The sequence below is a fragment of the Plutella xylostella genome, chromosome 28 (assembly GCF_932276165.1).
Source record: "Plutella xylostella chromosome 28, ilPluXylo3.1, whole genome shotgun sequence".
Taxonomy (NCBI): Eukaryota; Metazoa; Arthropoda; class Insecta; order Lepidoptera; family Plutellidae; genus Plutella; species Plutella xylostella.
Window position 1 is genome coordinate 6,015,188 of NC_064008.1, and position 22,169 is coordinate 6,037,356.

The window sequence follows — 22,169 nt, forward strand, 5'->3', positions numbered from 1 at the left end:
TCAGTCGACCCCAAAGGGATGCTATCCGCGTCCGCATCACCGCGTAGAAGTCGCGGACTCCGGCGTCGGCGAACATGCCCTTTGCGCTACAGTATCTCGGCAGCCTGAATAATATTCTAAAAGCATCATTATACTGTACTCTCAGAGTATTATACGCTTTTTTCGTGAAGTTAACCCATAAAGGACAAGTATAGAAAGTCTGACAGAAGGCGTTGAATAGGGTTAACTTCACCTCTCGAGTACAGTGCGCGAACCTGCGTGCGAGCATGTTACACCGCACCGCCAGAGCCCGCCGCTCCCGCTCGATGTCCGCGTCGTCACAGAGTGTCTCTGTCAGCACGTGGCCCAGATATTTAAATGTCTTCACAACCCGAATAGACGAGCCGTACAAGTATACAGGGGGCACCACATCCGGCCCCTTCCCTGCTCTAAATACCACCATTTCCGTTTTCAACACATTATATTTCAAACCGTGGTCCTTAGAAAACCTTTCACAGATAGCTATCAGCCTTCTAAGGCCATTGATCGAGGGGCTGAGAAGCACCATATCGTCAGCGTAGCTCAGACTGTTAACACATACGTTACCAATATGGCAACCGATATTGGTGCTTCTCAGCTCCACAATTAGATCATTAATATAATGGTTGAAAAGGTCGGGGGATGTCAAACCTCCTTGACGAACGCCACAGTCTAATCTAAAGTCATTAGACTGTGCGTCGCCCCATCTTACATTATTAATTTGGTTTTCGTACCAGTATCCCAACAGATCCACTACTTGAGTCGGTACCTTCGATCTCCTCAACTTATGCCACAAAATGTCATAATTGACGAGATCGAAGGCGCGACTCAGGTCTAGAAAACAAGCATAAACTGAAGTATCTCTACTTTTATAATAACTTACTGCATGTTTCAGACTGAATATAGCAGACTCTGTCGAGACACCGGCCCGAAAACCAAACTGTGCGTCATCCAACTCAATACAGCTCGTCAACTCGGGCTGCAGGAGCCTCTCCAAGATTTTACCCATGATGGTACCGAGAGATATTGGCCTATAGTTACTGAGACTCGCCAGGTCGCCGGTCTTATTCTTAATAATTGGAACTACAGAGGTCCTCATCATTTCATCTGGTATATAATTATACCTAACAAATAAATTAAACATGTTAGACAGTACACTATAGATACGGTCCCCCGCATAGAGAATGTGCTCCACACTCAGCCCATCGTGCCCGGGGGATTTACCCCGCTTCATTTTTCGAATCACAGATGCTACTTCTTTGGCAGATAAATCAATTGGCTCGTGCTGAGTATGCAGCTCTGTCTGAGTATCAGGCTCATAGCTTACAGGAAGAGGCTGAACCTTAAAATGATTGGCAAACATATTTGCTATCTTAGCTTGATCCTGACTATTATTCACACATGTAGGCAACTCTTGCTTATGATTTAACTTTTTTGTACTATTCCAAAATTTAACAAAGTTCTTATCTGATCTGCTTGCAGCTAAAATATCCATTTTAATTTTTTCTTCATTTAATTGACATTCTTTAAGTTTACTTTTAAATTTCTTTCTACTATTCAGCATACATGTGTAAATATATCCAGTAGTTGGCTTACCACTATCAATCCACCACTTATAGTACAGTCTAGCCTGAGCGTGGCCTGAGCGCATTTAATAGTTAATTCTCAGTACAAATAATGTACAGCGCAAAGCAAATGAAAGGGGGGAAGGGGGAGAACTTCTGACTACCCCTTCGGGGATTACAGTATCGAGCATAATGTTTGTTCCAGAATTCCAGAACCTGTGTTTGGGATGAACGCCCTCTTTCCTAATATTTTAAAACTTAATCTACTTAATAAAGCAATACAGTGTAGGTACTCGTACTTAAAAAGTTATTAGGTAATTAAGTTACGTAATTAAAAACTCAATATTTTGCTAATGTTGATCATCATGATCACGACCCATCACGTCCCCACTGCTGGGGCACGGGTCTCCTGCCAATGAAGGAAGGGTTTTAGGCCTAGTCCACCACGCTGGCCTAGTGCGGGCTGATGGAACATTGATATCATTTAACACTTTCAGCTTTTCCGCTCATTCTCCCCTTACTCTGGCATTCACACGAGCACACGCCGACGATAAACACAAATGAGCTTATTGTAATCCAATCTAGAGGCGTTGAAGAATAAAAGTACATTCAACTTTCATACAAAAGTTAACTGAACGCCTGAGTGTGAATGACTGTCGCTTACGGAATGAATTGTTCCCCCTTTTTTGTATGAAACAAACCCGCTTTCATCACTATGTGTGGTGTGATAAATTATTGGGTAACGGTGGCAGTTCATTTGTCGTGATCGGAGCGGTTGGTACCAGGGCTAAAAGGGTATTTAAGGATGTAAATAACACAGTTTTATAAATTAGTTTTATTATTGAACTATTTTACAATGTGACATTATGATACTAGTTTCGCTTCAAAAGTTTCCCTGTGAGAATGCCGAGCCTATGTGTTAATCCATAGTGTACCAACCATTTTTTTATGAAAATCTGTTCACAAACTCTTACTTGAAATATTAACAAACTTACACACATTTATTAGGTATATTTCCTTTTTTATAATATGAGTGTAGAATAGTGTAGATGTAGATGGAGTGAATATTATCATAAAAAAATTAAAGTGCCATCCAACGCATGGAAAAAATCAATAAATTCCACATATTTTTTTTAAATATCTCCTTTCTGTTGAGCCCATTTCAGTTGGCCTCTCCCAGTGCTTCATTTTCATTGTAACATAGTAACGTACAATCGGGAACTCAATCAAAAAGGGATTACTGAAATTGGGACGTGGACTTTCGTATCGCGTGACTGAAGACTTTAAATGAGTGAAATATAGATGGCATATCACAATTAAGGATGGTATTATGTAATTTCACTTCCTATAGTATTGAAGCCCAAATTTTGATATATTTGGTTGTGATTTTTTTAAGCGATCTCTAAAGTGACAGTTGGTAATTAGCTAAAAATTAAAAGTGAATACAGAACCCTTATATTATGTTGGTAACTGAAATACCCAAATAACGTACTTTTACAATGATTTTCGGATTCTAAATGTATTGAATTTTACAGTAGCTTTTTACAGTAGCTTTTGACTTCACGACAGGGCCCCAGGCAAAACATACAATAAACGGAGCTGATCCATGATTTTCCGGCTTAAAACCAAAAGCCCCTTTTAAAGCTAGCAATAAGTACTGCAGTGGACGGTAAGGATTTTCGTTAACAAAATAAAACGGCTCTTACACCGGAAGCAAAGCCACGGAAATCTCATCCAATTATGCGATATCCGGAGCCCGGAAACCACGGTAAGCCTTCACGGGTCACGTTCGGCTACGAAAATCATTTGAACAAGTGACTAGACGATTCCTATGGTTTTTCTAGTTTAGGGGCCTGTTTCACAATGGCAGGATAATGATTACCTGAGGGATAAAAGACATGCTGTCACTATCTAAAATATAATTTGAGAGAGTGACATCCTGGATTTTATCCTACAGGTAGCCATTATCCCGACATTCTGTAATAGGCCCAAGTACCTACATATTATTGCGATAAACTTGAACAAAAAAGGCACATTAAAGAAACATAAATCTAATCACAAGCAAATGTTCCAATTTATGACTTGTAATAAGTACCTAAGTTTCAATAGCAGAATAACCAAGGTTGATAAATGTTTACACAGGATATATGTAAATCATACCCAGTATCATCATAGGATAGGAAACGATAGATTGTAAACAATTCACATCCTTGTAGCATTCTACCTATCAGTATAGTTTATTTACAGCTCTTTAGGTAGGGTTGCCAACTTGTCACCCAAATATAAAAAATATAGATTTCAATAACCTATATCACAATCCATTTTATGGTATGAATTCCATATTTTGGAACATGAGAATAGGAAACGATAGATTGTAAACAATTCACATCATAGTAGCATGAAATATTACATATAATTGTCGATAAATAACAAGGCCAAGTATTGTCACTTGAATTTTAAAGCAAATGTGTGATGCGAATTACATAACTCTCTTCCTAAACGATGTTAAACAGAACCTTTTTAATGCCAAAAGTATGTTACGGTATCTGCTGAAAACTTGGAATGGTACCAACACAATTTTCCAACGACTTGGCACAATGTTTGTGTGGCACTAAGGCTTTGTACAAGAGTTTAGTGTTTGCAAGTTTATTTTTGTGGTACTAGTAATGGGGCACTGGTCTGTTAAGGATAATTTATTCAAGACTTTCCTAGCTACATAACATTTCTGCATTCTAGCGATAGTTAGTCAGTATCCAAAATCTTCAAGTATTGTTGATTTTATCCAATTGTTTCAAATTAATGTTTTCATTGCGCTTGCCAGTATTCATTACGTGATTACAGTACGTGATTGAAGCAAATCTGTTATACTTTACCATGGTGACAATATCTTGTCCATCTCTAGTATTTGTCACCAAAACACTATCACGAAGGAAATTGACAACCCTAAAGCAATGTCGATAGACAAGTTCCTGTACGTTTTACTTCAGACTCACTTCGACGTATCATAGCCGCAGTTGAAACGTAAACTAGGGGGGTCACTCTATATATTATGACGAAAATCTAAGTTTCGGAGCGCTGTTGCGCCAACCACGACTCTTTCTTGTTGTTACTTAAACGTAAGTATTTTCAAGGACACGTAGAGGTCACGCATATCGTTTTCTAAGCTTCTTTTTTTCTTACCAAATGTCAATTTATGACATTGACTGGTTTTCCTTCGCTAGCAGCTTAGCTATGCCCTCTATCGTAAGTAAGAGAATCTTTTTTTTTATCTACAAATGTCATCCTGAAAAGCCTCATTGCACGTCAGCTCTCGCCCGTTGGTTTTTCGACCCTCCAGTATAGTTTACGTTGAGCTATATTAGGATGTAAACTGCTTCTTTGGCGCCGTGGTCACATAAGCGCATGAATCTAGAACCCTCCGTGGATTGGAGTTAGATTGCGGCACTCATGAGGAGAAATATTCTAAAAAAATAATATCCAGACCCCATGCACGTATAAAAAAAACTAAATGTAGTTATGATTAACGCCTGAAAGATGTAAGGCCCGGGTCTCCTATTACGCGCCGTAGATCGCGTCCAGCGTCTCGCCGTAGGCCGCGTCACGATGCTCACTACATCTACGCGCCAACGTCGGCGTGTGAGGGAGACCGCATCAGTACATTTCTATAGTGAGCATCGTGACGCGGCCTACGGCGTGACGCTGGACGCGAACTACGGCGTAAATAGGAGACCCGGGCCTAAATAACACGGTGCGGCATTGCACCTCTGCATGTGATTAATTACAGGCGTGAATGTTTACGTTATGTTGCATGGATGGATATTAACGTCTTCATTCCATGCGCCCCGAGCTATGATGATGTTCAGATGCCCAGTGTGGATAGTTCTGATGAATTTGCTCTGTTGTTGTTGGTAAACTCTTGGAAAATTTCACCTAGCGGCAATTGTTTTGGTACTTCCTTTATACACTCACAACCAATGATAATGTTCAGGTAAGAATAGCACAAATTTACTCCTAAACGGAAAACGGAGCCCGGGAATCTCGACTCAGCAGTCAGTCACTAACCACTGTGCTATCCGGTCGTAGTTCATGTAATTATACGCAGTCCAATTCGATATTTTGTAATACCCCACAGTTCTGTTTACAAATTTAACTCCTGCATTTAGGCCTCGGTTTCGCAAAACTCATAAGTAGCAAGCCGAATCCACAGTGAAATGAATCCATCAGTAATATTTATACACCCAGTTTACTATGTTTATTCAAAAGTTGAGCAATATTTATACGTAGGTTCGGCTCTGGTTTGTGTATGAGACTCTTTGATCTTCTGAGGTTAGTTCTGTTTCATTGCATTTTGCAGTTGTGGCCTTCTTTTGACGGCTGTTATCATTTGAGAACTTCTTATAACAATACCTACGTCTAGTATAAGTTTGATAGTTTATCGATAATATCAAAAGTTAACGTTTTCTCGCATAGAAAGTATAAAACCGAAACTGTATAACTTTTGACCAGAATGATCGAAGAACACCTATTTCGTTTCGTTTTCGTAAATCTCTAATCCCGTACTAGGCTTTGCTATAAATGCTGTAGGAAAAAGTTTATAATTTATTGTTACAATATTGTAGATTTTATTCCGATTGCGGTTTTGTAAGTAAATCAACTGCACATTCTCCCTAAGAGTAAGCGTAAAAGTTTCCTGCTTTCTTTCTGTATACCGCCAAGAAGCTGATATTACAAATTTACTCCGCACATAACATTTAGGTCCAGGCCTATTGAAAATTATTTTTACGCGAATTTCGAAATTCCGATTTAATTTTCGGGTTTAGATTGCTACCCAACTAAACCCCAGTATTCCATTACATACTGGATTTGCCCGTGCCAAGTGAAGTCCTTGACATGTTTCAGCGAACTCTAAGCCTTCATTAGCGGTGGTCATTAAGTCGGATTTGCAGAACCGGGGATTAAGCATTGGCTCACTCTGTGGGATATACAGGGTGAGGCTAAAACGGCCCTGTTATCCAAAAGGGGATAAGACAAGATAAGATAAGACAATTGAGTAATTCTATTTTTTATCAAATAATCGGTTGTGTGTTGATTGATGCACATACATATCTTACTAACATAACTGTATAACTGTTACTTACATACTTACATAACTGTTGAACTATTAAGAAATACAACTTATAAAACTCCGGTTTTTCGCTTCGGTGTGCGGTGTAGAAAATTATAGCAAGTGATTTTATCACGCGAATTGCGATAAACCCTGCGCGGTATTCCAGGCGGCAAGTTTACAAAAAATGCATTTAACAGTAGTCGTGTGTCAGACAAACAATCGTATACACATACTGACAAACATTCGCATTCAATGATTTTTAGGGCAATAACGGTATAAGTCACGAGTCCAGAGCCATATTTGCATGAAGCCGAGTCCATTACATTTGAATAGCCCTCGTCGTTTCGATGACAGTAGCGGTCGTTTGGTTGACATGTTCGTGTTATGACGATGTGCTTGTCCCTGTCATATGCAGGTTAGGACAGTACAGCAAGCAAAATAACTACCTTCCTACCGTAACTAGAGTCCTCTGTTAACATATTATTTTATTATACCTTTTAACAGTGTACATGTGTTTGGGTAAGCAACTTGAATTATATCACATTATCACTATATATATATATATATATCTCAATTAAGAAAATGTTGTAAATGTTGTAAACCTGTTGTGTATACTTATAAATAAAATAAAATAAATAAATAAAGGACAGAGTCAGAGTGCAGTTAGTTATGTGTATATGTTTTGTCAGCATATTATGTACATAAACGTACCTTAGTACCATACTGAAGCTTAAATCATAGGCATCATATAGGTATGTAAGATTATTCAGTCAAACCATGAGAAAAACGTCTACTCCACGCTTATATTAAGTTCTCCGTTAGATGTTACCAGCCTATTTTCACTGAAGCATGCATATTTTCTGTCAAAATACCTCATAAGCTTCAGGAATTTAGTAAATAGGCATATCAACAGAAAAATTAAACCTTTTTTTCTTTTTCATTCTCATTTTCAAGAATAATCATCTATATTTTCAGTTTTCACAGGGTCGTCATATATTAATTTCAGATACCTGAAATAGAAATAGCATGCAAATAATATGTGGGTAGAATTTATTTTCGCATTGCTCACGTGGGAGTTCCGTGGGTTGTTTGTTCTCGGATTCAGGATTATTTGTTTATTTTTAGATTTGCGCGTCAATATTGACGTGCACATCGAGAATATGTTGTATACTGAATCCTTAAAGGGTATAAAGTAACCACGGATTTCGACAAGCGAAATCGGACTATCTTCTACTTCTGCTTATCGTAACGGTGACAAACACAAGAGCTAGACTGGCAAATTCTGTAACTGCGGTGACAATCCTTATTTCAGCTCTAGTATTTGTTACCGACACGCTAGATGAACAAGGGTGTGACATAACTTCAAGTTCAACAGTTTTATTATAAGAATGATAATCGCTCATTGTTTTATTTGCGTTCAACAGGTACTTTTCTGCAGTGCTTTCAGAAAAACTTGTTTTTCTAACGACTTAATCCGAACAGAGACGCAATATTGTATACAGAGGCCATGTTTTTACCGTCATCATCTAATCGAGACATGAGAAAATCAAGATAGCAAGTAAAGTAACAAAAGAAAAGAAAAGTGTGACAAGACTCGGATAAGTGGATAGTTTTTGTTGAGTAGTGGTTTGCATTAAAAGCCATATAGGTACAATCATCCAATCTCATACAAATTTTACTGCCGAATTGACATGGAAAATTGGTTGTCATGATTGATGCAAGTATATTTTTATTCTCCCAATTGACACGGAAATCTGAATCTAACTTGAATGTTTGTTACTTTGTCTCGCTAAACTACTAGGTAGTCGGAATAAATTTTACAGCACCTACAGCTTATACGAGTGCAGTGAATTAGTTTACATTATTCTATGGTTTACATAAACTACATCATGCAAAGCATCTCCTGTTATTTTTTATGATGGAAGAAGGATGAAGTCAGTGTGGTAGCGTTCCTCGCTATAGGCCTATGTCCAGGAGACCAATATCAGCCACACGCCTTGGTAATCGGCTGTCAGTGGCGTGTCCAATAAGTTTTCACACACGTCTCCTAAGACGTGCGATTGAGAATTCTTCAATAAGAATAATAACGCTTGGATTACGGGCGCTACTTACTTTACTTGAATATAAAATCTGCAATGACTAAAATTGTAATATAACGTTACTGGTATGGCTATTAGGCACTCTGGTCTCATCTAGCGGTTCACAAGATTAACGGTTCTTTGTATTTCCTTTGTCCAAGCATTGATTTTTTGCGGTAATTTAGGTACCAATGAAACTTTTGAGGTCAAGTTTAGAAAGTGAATTCGAATTTGCTGTTTCACTCTCATGGACTTATTTTAGGCTAATGACACTATTGTGTCATCTTTGATTATTGGTCACCTACACAAGCTAAATCAATCATGTATATTTAATTGAATGTTATACTTACACCCAGGCAATAAAGCCTTTAACATTAATTTCCCAAGTTCTTGCGTGTCAAAATAAATGATAGGTACGTGTGAAATGACTACATCTCGAATAGAGTCGTGTCGGGTGAAGATTAATTTTGTTTTTGTCCCGAGTGGAAGTAATGACCTAGTCCATTCGTAATCACATTGACCGTGTCAAAAGAGCGATTGCAGCCGAGATAAACTTATTAATGATGATGATGAGCAAAAACTGTATCGACTAGCGGCTATTACCATAGAGGAGATATCTCTGGAACATCTTTTGGATAGCATTATTAATGTTATTATCCTACGACGATAAAGATGGAAGTTTTAAGTTGAACGTCTCTCTGCATCTGTGTGAGTATATCTGTCTGTGGTAGCGTAGCTCCGAAACGGCAGAACTGAAATTTGATATGGTTTTTTTTTATACAAACACTCTGGTTCTTACCCAAATTTTATCAAAATGGCCGTTCAAAATTTTAGATTTTTTATGCTGACCTAAAATGCTATTCCTAACCTATATAAATACCTCGCTTCCTAACGCGGTACAACAAAACAGATCGTAAACCTAACCAGCACCAATGCCATACTATCTAAACGAGTCCAAAAATAGCTAGCACACCTTTTCCCATAAGTTGTGTCCCCAAAAATGCACATAAAGAGATAGGACGAACTAGCGATGCGTCAAAGAGGCCGCCCTTCTCATGTTTGACGGGAGGGGAAGGGGAGGGAAAGGAGGGAATTGGTTATGGTTACGGACTTAGATTAAGACAAATAAGAGGTATGTCACATAAAAAAACAATGCAAAAAACTGACCGCATTTTGTTTACTGTCAAGCCGTTTTAAATTCAACGGTATGACAATCATATACCTACCAATGAATAACGTCACAAATCTTCTAAGGGCTGATTTTTCAATAGTCAGATAATAAAGTGTTATCTGAGGAATAAAATTGTTGCTGTCACATCTGAATGTTTGTATTAGACTGTGACAGCGACAATTTTATTCGTCAGATAGCGTTTATCTGACCATTAAAAAATCAGCCCTAACCAGACTAATTCAAAATAAGAGCTTTGTGGTAAAAGTGAGTTGTTATTTGTTGAGATGTTTCTTTTGCACTGACGCTCCATCTGGTCCTTTTATTGTTAATCTTAGGTTATGGGTGTCATATGGAACAAGGATGGCTGAGTTAATTAACTATAAAGCATTTCCGGTAGTGGAGATTGAGAGCAGTTGGCTGGTAGACTGATCTAATATGTTTTTTTTAAACGGGGGTGATAGTTACCTACTTTTGTTGAAAAAAATATATATAATATACCTAAATTTACGTGGTCACGATAACGAGCAATGAATATGGTCCAGTGACAATAGCACCAAATTACTCTTAAAAGTAAAAGACTCTGCAATATTGGTACATTTAACAGGACATCAGAATATATGATCAACTAAAAAGGCAAATATTTTGACCAAATTCTAAATTAAATGTTTTAAACAACTTAGGCCATTTGATGTCGATATTGTGTAAGTGGAACTTTTTCATTGCTTGCGAATGTTAATTAAATATATTTGCCTAACATTTGGATATTTGAAGGAGGACAAGGCAGGAGGAGGCCTGGGCGGCCAATGACATCATGGCTGCAAAATCTACGCCAGTGGTTCCAGCTGAGCACTGGAGAATTGTTCCGTGCGGAGGCCTCCAAGACGGAAATCAGCAGGATGATTGCCAACCTTCGATAGGAGACGGCACCAGAAGAAGAAGATTTGAATATAACCGAGTGAAGGAGAAATGGCGACCCTACTTTTCCGATCCGATACCCACGAGGCCGGGCTAAACTCCTGAAAACTTAATTTAGCAACACTGAAGACCGTGTAAACTTTGCCCTCGGCCATCTTTGGAAATTCTTTCAGCCAATATCCGCCTTCAGAACTTGAGGCTGATCTTGATATACCTACCTACATTATACAGGGTGTTGCAAAAAGGGTATACTAAGCCGAAAACAGCATGTGCAGCATGTTATATCTATGCCCGAAACTGAAATCAGAATTTCAAAATTCGTGAAAAAAAAAAATTTTCATAGAAACTTAGTTGGTCACGTGACTTTTTGCTATAGAGAATGATTATTTTTGATTTCAGATTCGGGCTTATTTATTTATTAACATAAGGATCTCCAGCAGTTAACACAACAGACATACTTAACAGAAAATTTAACATAATTGAAATTTCGTTGTGAAAACCATTATAGGCGATCACGGCATTATCAAATAATACAATCTTAACGACAACAGTGACTTAAAACTAAATTATCTAAGCATAATATCATATTATAGGCTTAGATATAACATGCTGCACATGCTGGTTTCGGCTTAGTACATATACCCTTTTTGCAACAACCTGTATACATTTATGTGAAGATATCCGATATTTTCTTGGCTACATTAGCGCCGTACATACTCACACATCGTATAAGTACGATGGATGGGATGCTGAGTACATCTAGGTCTTATTGTATCTTTGATGGGAATCGTATTCCTTAGAGACATACATTACATACGTTTTTAGTTCTTTCCTATTTATTTATTTTTTGCACATCTTTGTACCAGTTTTCTTGTACCTCCTGTAGGTTGGCTGGTAGAAAATGCTCTTAGAATTAAGCCCACCTTTTGTGCATTTATTATATATTTGTGCAATAAAGAATGAAATAAATAAATACATACATAAATAAAAATAAATATGCCAAGGAATACAGGTATCACTCATACCTAAATTTATACTGTAGTATTTTGCTACTTCCTTCCGTATTTCACCCTAAACCATACCACGAAGGGTGAGCAAGATGTATGATAATGATCAGGAAATTAAATTTAGCACCCGTATTCTAAATAAATTGGCCCGTTTTCTTCCTTAGTTGCTATAGCCATACAAGCGATATTTGCTTAGTCAAACACTGATCCGGCGCCATTTTAAAGAAATTTTGAGAGGGATGCTTGAAAGGTTTTTGATTAGTAGTATTACTATTTGCTATGAATTTAAATAATAATTTATCTAAATGACTACAATAAAACTTCCCAACCTAGTTCATGTATTACACCTAAGCTAAAAAGTTTAAACTAAATTTAACTGATGTTTACACGCTATTTTAACGATTCATCTATTTACCAGCGCAAAACGTCTGTTTAATATGGTGTCTTGTCCTTATTATGCCATAATTTCACCAAATAAAGTTCTACTACCTTTTTACTTGTACTTCCTGTAGGTTGGCTGGTAGAAAATGCTTTTAGCATTAAGTCCACCTTTTGTACACTTATGTGTCATATTTGTGCAATAAAGTATAAAATAAATGAACTTTGCTTTTTTACAGTTCAATTAACTCACTCGCATACTTTTCTACGTCATCACGTTGTTTGCCGTGATAGCCTCAAGGGTGGTCCTCCTACCTTCATTACGGTGACATCTGTCCACGACAACGTAGCCCTAAAGCTTTCAGCAATAAAGGTGAATTCGCCGTGAGGATATGATGGGTTCACGCGAGTGTGATGGTCGTATGTCGAGGGTTTTTCACGTCTCATTGGTCACGTCAGTTCTTGAGGGTTACTCTATACTGACGAGAAACAAACGAAAGAGACCTCTCGTGCAATCGGCACGTTTAATGCAACAAGATGAGTCGGGCCTCGTTTAGTTTTTCGTCATATAGAGTGACCCCCCTGGTGGATTCAGCGTCACAGAAATGATTGGGTTTATAGCCTGCTGTTGTCGTTTTTCGTGACGTAAAGAGCTTTCTTTGTTTCCTGAGTGTTGAAAGCAAAGATGAGGTATAGTCTAGTTTTTTTAACAAACGAGCACCGTTTTTTTACTGCGTTACTATTGATCCTAACTATTACATCTCACTCTGACAATATCAGAAATGTGCAAGAGACATGATTTAGTACTCTAAGGTGAATTTCATTAAAATAGATAAGCCTGAAGGGCTAGTACGGGGCGCATTTAAGATGTGACAAGAGTTTTCCATCGCGCTCACTCACATCGCGCAGCGTCAAGGTAGAGCGCGACTGAGAACTCTTGTCATGTCTTAATAGCGCCCTGTGCTACACGGCCTGGAATTGGTTGATTTTGACACAAATTCTAACGTAATGTTTTCTTTTGTTTACAGAACAGTGCACCCATATGGGAGGAGTTCATATCGAAAGCGACAAAGCTACATTCGGCGTTAAAGTGAGTATACAATCTAAAACTGTATCACAAGTATTTAGATAATTTGGTTCGATTGAATGGGAATTCACGGACTACTTTGAACGGCTCGAAATATTACAAGGAGATGTAGCGTTTTTCTCAACACAAAGCCTTTGAGAGGTTAGAACCAAGCCTTATGGATCTTATATTTATACCTATCGAAACGTAATTGAAAATCTTGTTAATTTACATTTTTAATTGTTTATTAGGTAGTCGCAGCGTACCAATCATATGCTTCTTTCTTTGGTTTACGTTACGCTGACTGTCGAATCTCGCCACACGTGTATGTTGCGAATTCAAGTAGCTTTTGCACCAACAGTACATGCGATAGCCCCCACTGGCGGCTTTGTGTGCAAAGTGCATCAAATTGATGGCAATGTCAGCGGCGTACCGGGCAATTGTCAGACAATAACTGAAGCAATTGATGCTAAACGATGCGGATTGTGCATTTCGCACTGTGGTATGATCATGATCAGTCAGTGACGATTGACGAGGCCATTGTTTATTTATACGTTGGTTAGAAAATTTTCATTTTTTAAATTATTATACCTACAGTACGTACGGCTAGATATACGTTTGTTAGAAAATTTTCATTTTTTAAAATTGGGGTGCGGAAGTCTATAGATCGCATCCAGTGGCGTGCTTTGCGAAAGACCTACGTCCAGCAGTTAACTGCTATAGACCGATGATGATGAATAGTGTACAATGTACAAGCTCGTTAACTTAATGCTAAAAGCGTCTTTAATCTAGACTGAGCGAACAGGGGCCCTATCGCGAAGTCTAGATCAAAATAAAATAAAATTTACGAAGTAAATTAGTGTCAAATTCAAATAATTTTGAATCTGAAAATCGTCGAAACAAGTTCGCGATAGGTACACTTTTTCTATTTCTTATCCTGATCTATCTTGATCTAGAATACTCTTAGATTAAAATGAAGCACAAGTGGAAAAACAAAACAAAAATGAAAATTATAATTTATTCCACGAATTACCTTAAATACCTTTCCTATGCTAATACGGTATGAAAGATGATTCTAATTCATAAATTCTACTTTACAAAAGAAAACACTTAAGAAACTTACACGCCTTTTTAAGTAGATCACTGTATTCAATTATAAACTTTATACAAATAAGTTTAGGAGTTATGGAAAGTGATATTGAAACAGACCGGAAAATTCATCATACTGCGTATCTTTTATGAATGATGGGCATGGAAGCTGATACAAAAAATAATGTACAATAATGTGTGTCAATAAGATGATGAATGTATTAATTAATTCCCGTATAAGGTTATAATACTCGTATTACTCGTGTAACTATCATGAATTCATTTAACATATCGATATCAGAACGTCTCTAATTATTCAGTGCGTATAACTACGAGTAATAGACGTGCGTATTTCTACATCTCTCAGCAGTGTTTATGTTAGTAGCTATATTATTATACTCTAGTGTAGAACCATCCATACCTTTGCTAACTCAAGCCCCATAAAAAGGCATCTCTAGTAAAGGAGGCTCCCCTAGTCCCCTTCGTCATCAGCCTATTAGCAGTCCACTACTGGACGTAGGCCTCTCCCAAAGCACGCCACTGGACTCGATCTATAGCTTAGTGTCTGCTTGTTAATCTCCTTATTACAATGATTTTTTTATTATATGAAAATAGTTATTTAAACTTGAATTATAACATTAATTTCAGATCGGCGCTTGTGGCTATCGCGACGTTTCTGGACGCTTTCCAGAAGATAGCCGACGCCGCTACGAATGCACGAGGTCAGTAACGAACTCGTTGTCTTTAAACCCTTTCACCCTTTTGGTCCGCTTCAACACACAACCTGCTAAGTACAAACCTGTCTTTATCATAGCTATTAGCTACTATGTAGTTATAAGTACAACTATGTATCTGTCATTGTGATTTGTTGTGTATTTAAGAAAGTGGATCAAATTAATGCTTTATAGATATCTATCTATAAACAATTTCTTGCAATCTCATACTACCACCCCACTTGGCTATTCATATTTTCCTATTTGACAAAACTTATTTAACTTAACGTATTGGCTATATTTGGAAAATATATATTTTGTGATGTCATTTTGGCGAATATACTGTCAATGGAAGTTTTGGCAAATACAAATAGCCAAGTGGGGTATCAGCATAAGTCTGCCTGTTTTCCTGCAATCAGAGACATTTCAGCCAATTTCTAAGCCTGCAAGGGATTGTAAAACTTAGCTTACTAAATCGACTGTTTTTTTAATAAGTTACAGCGGATTTTTCATCAGTCAGGAAAAGTTATTATTTGGAGTAATTTTTATACTGTCACGTCATATTTTTTGTGCTGGGAAATTACAGCAACAAATTTACCTAATCCTCTTTCAATGACTCTTGAAAATTGATTCTTAAGACCGTGAGAGACTATTTAAGTACGCTTATAATCCCGACCTTTTAATTAAAATTGACCTGTTAATCATGTAACAAGAATGTCACGAAGAATGGATAGAAAGTGAAGACTGTTCAGTCGAGTTGTCAACACCATCTCACATAGCGCTGGGACAAAGACCTCTGAGATTAGCTGCTATTTGATTGTCAAGATATTTGTGCAATTGTGCACGCAACCAGTTCGATGATATGGAGGAAGTTAGTATATACCTACTTAATTACTCTTATTGCTATACTTTTCGTAGTCAAAGTTATGGGTTAAGGCAAATGCGATATCCAAATTTGTTTTCATCAGTTCCTGGCATAGCTTTTTTATGCATTGTTTAAATGTGCTTAATCGCTGGCACAGGGTTTTGCCTTCTATGTCGATAGTATCTGATTAATTCAGCAAAGCATACCTACTTGAATACTAATCCTTTCATCACAAACTGTACATATTACAAAGTTATGCGCTAGATAAAAAAAATAGATGATTAAATCCTATGTAGGTATTTTATCCTAGCTTTAATCCCGATGTTTCTCTCCCACGATACCATAACAAGCTGTGATAAAAACTACACGCATTCACTTTTTGCTCGTCGAAGCCTGTAGTCGTGTCACGTATTTCATTTAACTTGTATCTTTATGTACCTTATTTAGCACGCGCGTCTGTTCGCTACTGAATGCAAAGTTGAGTTCGATGGAAGAATATTACTATGTTGTTTGCGATTCTCTCAAAGGGGTTTGTACCTTGCTTTGGTTCAGCTAACCTGAGGCTTTCGCCGGTCAGTTGACATTAGAACCTTATCATCTTGTCAAGATACTGTCAAACACCTAACACATGTATGTGCGAAATTCCATTGTAACCAACTAACCACACATTAAACTAGTTTTTTTGTGTTTAAACAGAAATTTTATAAGTTGGCATATAAAAACGGAGTGTATAAAACTATGAATGAGCACGCTTAGTTCTGTTTTTGTTTAAATCAGGGATGCACAGACCGCGGCCCGAAATCTGGTGGCCCGCCGACAGCAAAAATAATAATCTCGTAGGTACATTCGAAAAATATTTAATTCTTAAAAATATGTCCGAAAACTACTAAATCACAGGCAATTCAAACAATTCCTTGATAACATCGAAAGCGAATATAGAGATTTAGGGTAGTCACCCTGCACAACAAAGTTAATCAAAATTAAATCTACAAACTATTTAATTAACTTTGTTGTGCAAGTCACAAATTATACAGAAATAAGGTGGCTATGTCCTGGATTGACACTGGAACGATTTCTTAATTTAATAAGTAGAAGAAATGGATTTTTTTCTGGCAGAAAAGCAAAGGGATGTCCAGGAAAATAAAAAATCCTGTTCAATGCAGTTAGAAATTATCGACATTCAAAACGACGCAACAAATTCAACGAAAGAAAATTGCTGCTTTGCTGAAACTTTTACCGCTGCATTGATAAAAATACGTACAAAAAGTTGCGTATAAAGTCTGCTGTGAAAATGCGCCAGCTTATTTGATTGTACCTATATTATGTAAACAAACCTTTTCAATACTAAATCTTCAAAAAAATCGAAACCGCCTTGTAAACGAATGCTTGGAAGCAGTTTTACGTGTAAATGATGATGGGCACCAATATATGGAAGCTGGGACCAGCACCAATAGAAATGAGTGATACGTCGTTGAAAAGGTATTTTTTTGCAGAATATGAATAACGTAAGCGCTAGTCTTGATTTACTGTCCAATTAGAATAATCGTACCTTGAAAGTTTTTATATTTTATTTCTGTAATTTTAATGTTTTGTTAGTGTTTCACATTCATTTTTAATTTTTATAACAAAATGATCATATTTCATATAATATTATATTTGTTTATTATCTCAGTAAATAAAACCAGTTGAAAGTAATTTCTCCAATTTCAATAATACGTGTTTACGTGTATTACGCCCTAACTGTCATCAGGAGAGAGAGTGCAATGCCATAGAAAAATACTTCCTTCCGACGAATATATTTCAAAATGGACAACTTATACGGATTTGTCGCCATAATACTTTTTTGCTCACTTGAAAAGAGCTATCCAACGATGTATGTCTCATCTTTATTGGACATAGGTCCCAAAACGCCCATTGTCATTTAAGCGAAATAAATAAAAAAAGATTGCAAGCACTATGCCGTGCGACGCTTCAAAATAAATCAAATCTTTTTAAATTTTAACATTATTATCAATTCTTTAATGTCTTAAGTTATTTACCTATACTTCCGGTGGCCCGCCATCAGTTAATAATTGATCCGAGTGGCCCCTAGTCTTGATAAGTCTGTGCATCCCTGGTTTAAATGGTTACTAATTGCAGCTTTGTCAACAACGATCAATTAGGTTATAATATGAACATGTCACACATTATTAATTCCATTCCAATTACGTTGTTTGATGGCGAAAATTGAGATACAAAACATTAGCTCTATTCCAGTATTAGTAATAAACACATAACTCCATTTTGGATTTGGCGTCGACGAGTGAAAACCTAATTTATTGCTCACTGCCATGTTAGTCAATTTCCGTTGGAGCAGGATGTACATGAACTGTTTATTGTTTCATGCATTTGTGTTGGAACGAGGATTATTGTCTATGAACTGAACCTCCCAATATAGGCTCAGTTCATTTGTGTAGGATTTGACCTGCCGCTCCGCCGATTCTACTAATTATGAATAAGCCTACTAATTATGTATTAGAATTAGCAATCAATTAAGTCTTGATGAATAAAGTTTAGAAAGGGACATAAAAAAATGTGTTTCGGTATCCTTAAAAGTTTATGGTTTAAATACAGTTCGACTTAAAACTACACAAAATTCTTAACATAAATGCCTCCAATGATTTGGTAAAGCTTCAATCCGATATATAGATCAAGAGTATTCAGCAGCCACACATCACAAAAAATCACACCATATTCTGAACAATCCAATCCATATACTTGTAAACGTGCGTGTACACTCCAGGCTTCCCTTCCGTGCCACAGACCAGACTCCCGAAGCTGACGACACCAACCACAATCCACGTATCACCAGACGAATACATTAGCGGTCCCCCCGAGTCTCCACCGCACGTATCTCGGTCCTTCTCCCCACCAGCGCAGAGATGCGTGTCCTGGATGAGGTCAGGTTTCCGATGGCTGTAGAAGGCGTTCTTGCACTTCTGAGAGGCTACATAAGGCAGTTTGATGTGCTTCTTGAGCTCGCTGAAGCGAAGACCGTCGCTGCCCCAGCCGGCTGCCCAGAAGTCGAGGTACGAGTGCGGGATGGCCGTGATGTCTGATGTGGGCAGGCAGATCGGGCGGATGAATTCTGGAACGGCAAATGGGTAAAGGTTAGGTATGGTTAGTCTGCAACATCCGCATTGTCAGATAATAATCGATCACTGTTTTAGCAGCGCCATTGGATGGTTTTCGGCTTTAATCGTCCTACTACTAACGGCGACAGTGGATGTAGTTTTAATAATAGTATAGTTAATAGTGTAGTACGCATTTGGTCTTTTTAGGGTATCGGCGACAAACATGATAGCTGGACTAGCGTATCTTGGTGTAAGGATTCTTCAATCAGATTAGTTGTCAGTCTCTGGACTACCAGACATATATTGGCCACTTTCGATTTGTCCTTTATGGATGCTCTGACGGCAGGTTGAAGGTATTTATAACTGTCTTCTGCTGTACTTATTCGTCATAGAATTACTTTAGCAAAGATTCCTTACCAGTATAGGGTGCGTCCCTGGCCAGCCTCACCAGGCCTATGTCATGCAGCACGGGCTCCACCCTGCTGACGTACCCGGGGTGCGGGAGGTGCCTCTCGATGCGGATCACGATGTTCTTCACGTACTCGAAGCCGCCGCCGTCCGTCTCGACAATGTCGGTCGGGTACGAGGAGGTGTTGAACTCGGAGAGGTGGACTTTTACCCTGGAATTTGAAGGGGTTGTGTGAAATAGTTAGTACGAAGGCTATTGGGAACGCCTTCTCTGGCGGTAAAAATCTGAGTGTGATGGCGATGCAAGGCCAAGGTTCGAGCATATTCTGATAAACTATACACACAATGTAGCCAGGAAAACCTGATCTGATGAAATCTGAAAGACTTTTTATTACAATGAAGAAGAAGGAACGTTACTTACGCATATCCCCACGCAGTTTGCCCCAGACAATGGGCGGCTGTCAGCACATATCGAGAGCTGATGAGGCTGCCTCCGCAGGCTGTCTTCTTGGCCGTGTTGTTGTACTCCAGTAGAGCCAGCCAGGGATACTGGTCCACGCCGGCTATATTGCCACCTGGAAGTCGGGGGTCAGGGAATGATGGTTGAGTATGTATGGTTTGAAGAGCCAGACTTGTCTTTGTCCGGCTCAGGGAAGGGTTTGTGACAATATTTGGTTTAACTGGAAGGCTGAAGCACCTTGGCTTTGAGCCAGCAGTTTAGGGTTTGAAGAAAAAGGGGGCATCCTGGATTATTTTCACTTGCGGTCATGCTAATTGCAATTATTAAAAATAAGCGCTATGGGCACTTTTCACTTATGAAAAGATTATGTTTTACCGTTCTTGGAATAAAAAATTAGGATTCATAAGCTTATCCGAAATTTCCGATTTATGTCTCCATAATGGTGTCACCTCATGCATCCTCACCTTTTAAGGCTTGATGAGTTACATGTAACCCCTTTTGAACTTTTGACTTCTTATAAAGTGCTGAAAATGAAAGAAGCAGGGAAATTCAGACCACCACCGTAGTATTTCTATTAATATACAATGTTAGTATGAAAAATAGTGTAGATTCTGTTTGTCCAATACCCAGTTCTCAATTTCCATGATAGCCGTTAGTTGTAAACCTAAATTACGTAGAATATATATTTTGTTAGTTGTATCTGCGGTTAAAACACAGTAAAAGTTATCAAGGAGTTAAAAAGACCAGAAAATTACCGATAATCCGATCAGAGCCAGACGAAGACTCCACACCACAACAGAAGCTCTCAGCTTTCGGAGGCTTCACTCCAGGCTTGCACGTGTAGTCACCATCTTCACCATCATCATCTACATCAGGGGTCTTCTGAGCCACTGGTGCCTCGGTGGTGGTAGGAGTTGAGGGTAAAGCGGAGGTCAAGGATGGATGGACGAAAGGCTTGGCCGTGGTGAACGACGACCATTGCGTTTTGGGTGGACAGCATACCTGGAATTTTTGTGAGGATTGTGAAGATATTTGTTAGTCAGGTGGGATGTTGCTTTTTTCAATTAGAAAGCGTACACTGTATAGTATAAGTCAAATTGGTTATCAAAATATTATTGACACCAAATGTGTTTTTGATTTTGTAATTAGTTTAATCGCAATATGAACTGTGTAGTAACAGGTTAACATTGAATTTATTTATAGATGATCTTGTAATAAGGAAACTGGAGTTTATTGTATCTGATAGACACATTGTGGGAATCCCAAAATTCACAATTGATAGCAAATCCTAAAAAAACATAAATTTCGAAAGGTATTTGGATGGCCGAGATGGAAGTCCTGTCCAGTAGTTTACGTTTAATATTATTATCTGATCATAAGGATGAATGATTAACTTCCGAAAACCTATGACAAAAATGGATAGAAGAACTTACCTTAGGCTTGATCTTCATGAACAACCCGCAGTTGGACTGTCTCAAGTACAGTATGTCTTCAGGTGTCTTAACTTCGATTCTGTTGATAGCCAGGAGTGGCTCACACTTCTCCAGGAGGATACAGTTTCCGGCGTCTCCGTTTGGAGTTCTGCATTGCTCTTCTGAAATTTCATAGGCATTATTTTGTTTAGGCGTTCTGTTGACAAGTTGTTTGGCTTGTTGTTTAACCCCAAAACAGATTGGTATGCTACGAGTATCGTATATTATGATTCTCCTTGACCGTGGGCGATCTCAGCTTTGTTTAGTAAAAACTTTTCAAAGCCGTTTCTTATCTTGGTGATATGGCTTGGTTTATTTAGTTTAATTACAAAATTGTCTGTTATATTATGAATTAAATGAAATAAACGTAAGAAATGTTCCGTGGTATTAAAAGTGCTTCTTATAATTTATGCAGTATGTAGCAGTCTACTTGTGTTTATTTAAAAACAAAATCTTGAGATATTTTATCATACCTCTATATATTTCAAACAAAGCTAAAACAAACAAAAAGTAACTTACGTGCAAAGACAACGCTGACACCAACAAACAGGAGAGCTATTACACTCATTTTGAACTGTCACCTCCACATAACATACACAATCAAAATAAATAAGCTCCAACAAATAAGCGTACCAACATCCACTTCGAAACGAAACACAGGACTGGATAATATACCTTTGCTTCACAACAATTCAAATTTGGAGCCGTATTGTGTATCTTCTACATCTATCGCGATCGCTTTGG

General features: G+C 38.0%; 2 protein-coding genes across 2 annotated transcripts in view; one reads left to right on the forward strand and one right to left on the reverse strand.

Annotated features, from left to right (window-relative positions):
• Positions 1–22,169, forward strand: part of LOC105393462 — a 124,194-nt gene that overhangs the window by 58,506 nt on the left and 43,519 nt on the right. Inside the window, exons 2-3 of the mRNA XM_048631394.1 lie at positions 13,268–13,329; positions 15,043–15,116. Coding sequence (XP_048487351.1) covers positions 13,268–13,329; positions 15,043–15,116 — 136 coding nt within the window. The remainder of the gene's footprint in view (positions 1–13,267; positions 13,330–15,042; positions 15,117–22,169) is intronic.
• On the reverse strand, positions 18,550–22,124 carry LOC105393828 (phenoloxidase-activating enzyme). The gene is made up of 6 exons (XM_038111149.2): positions 21,945–22,124; positions 21,387–21,547; positions 20,709–20,955; positions 19,915–20,068; positions 19,503–19,705; positions 18,550–19,099 (listed from the first exon to the last, which is right to left on the reverse strand). Exons 1-6 carry the CDS (start codon positions 21,991–21,993, stop codon positions 18,696–18,698), a joined length of 1,218 nt encoding a protein of 405 aa, XP_037967077.2. The 5' UTR covers positions 21,994–22,124; the 3' UTR covers positions 18,550–18,695.

Bases quoted from the DNA above. Each gene is read 5' to 3' on its own strand.
- LOC105393828 (XM_038111149.2), bottom strand. From the start codon at position 21,993: ATGAGTGTAATAGCTCTCCTGTTTGTTGGTGTCAGCGTTGTCTTTGCA. The intron at 21,548-21,944 runs GTAAGTTACTTT...ATGAAATTTCAG, and splicing joins TGTCAGCGTTGTCTTTGCAC to AAGAGCAATGCAGAACTCCA. The intron at 20,956-21,386 runs GTAAGTTCTTCT...CAAAAATTCCAG, and splicing joins TCATGAAGATCAAGCCTAAG to GTATGCTGTCCACCCAAAAC.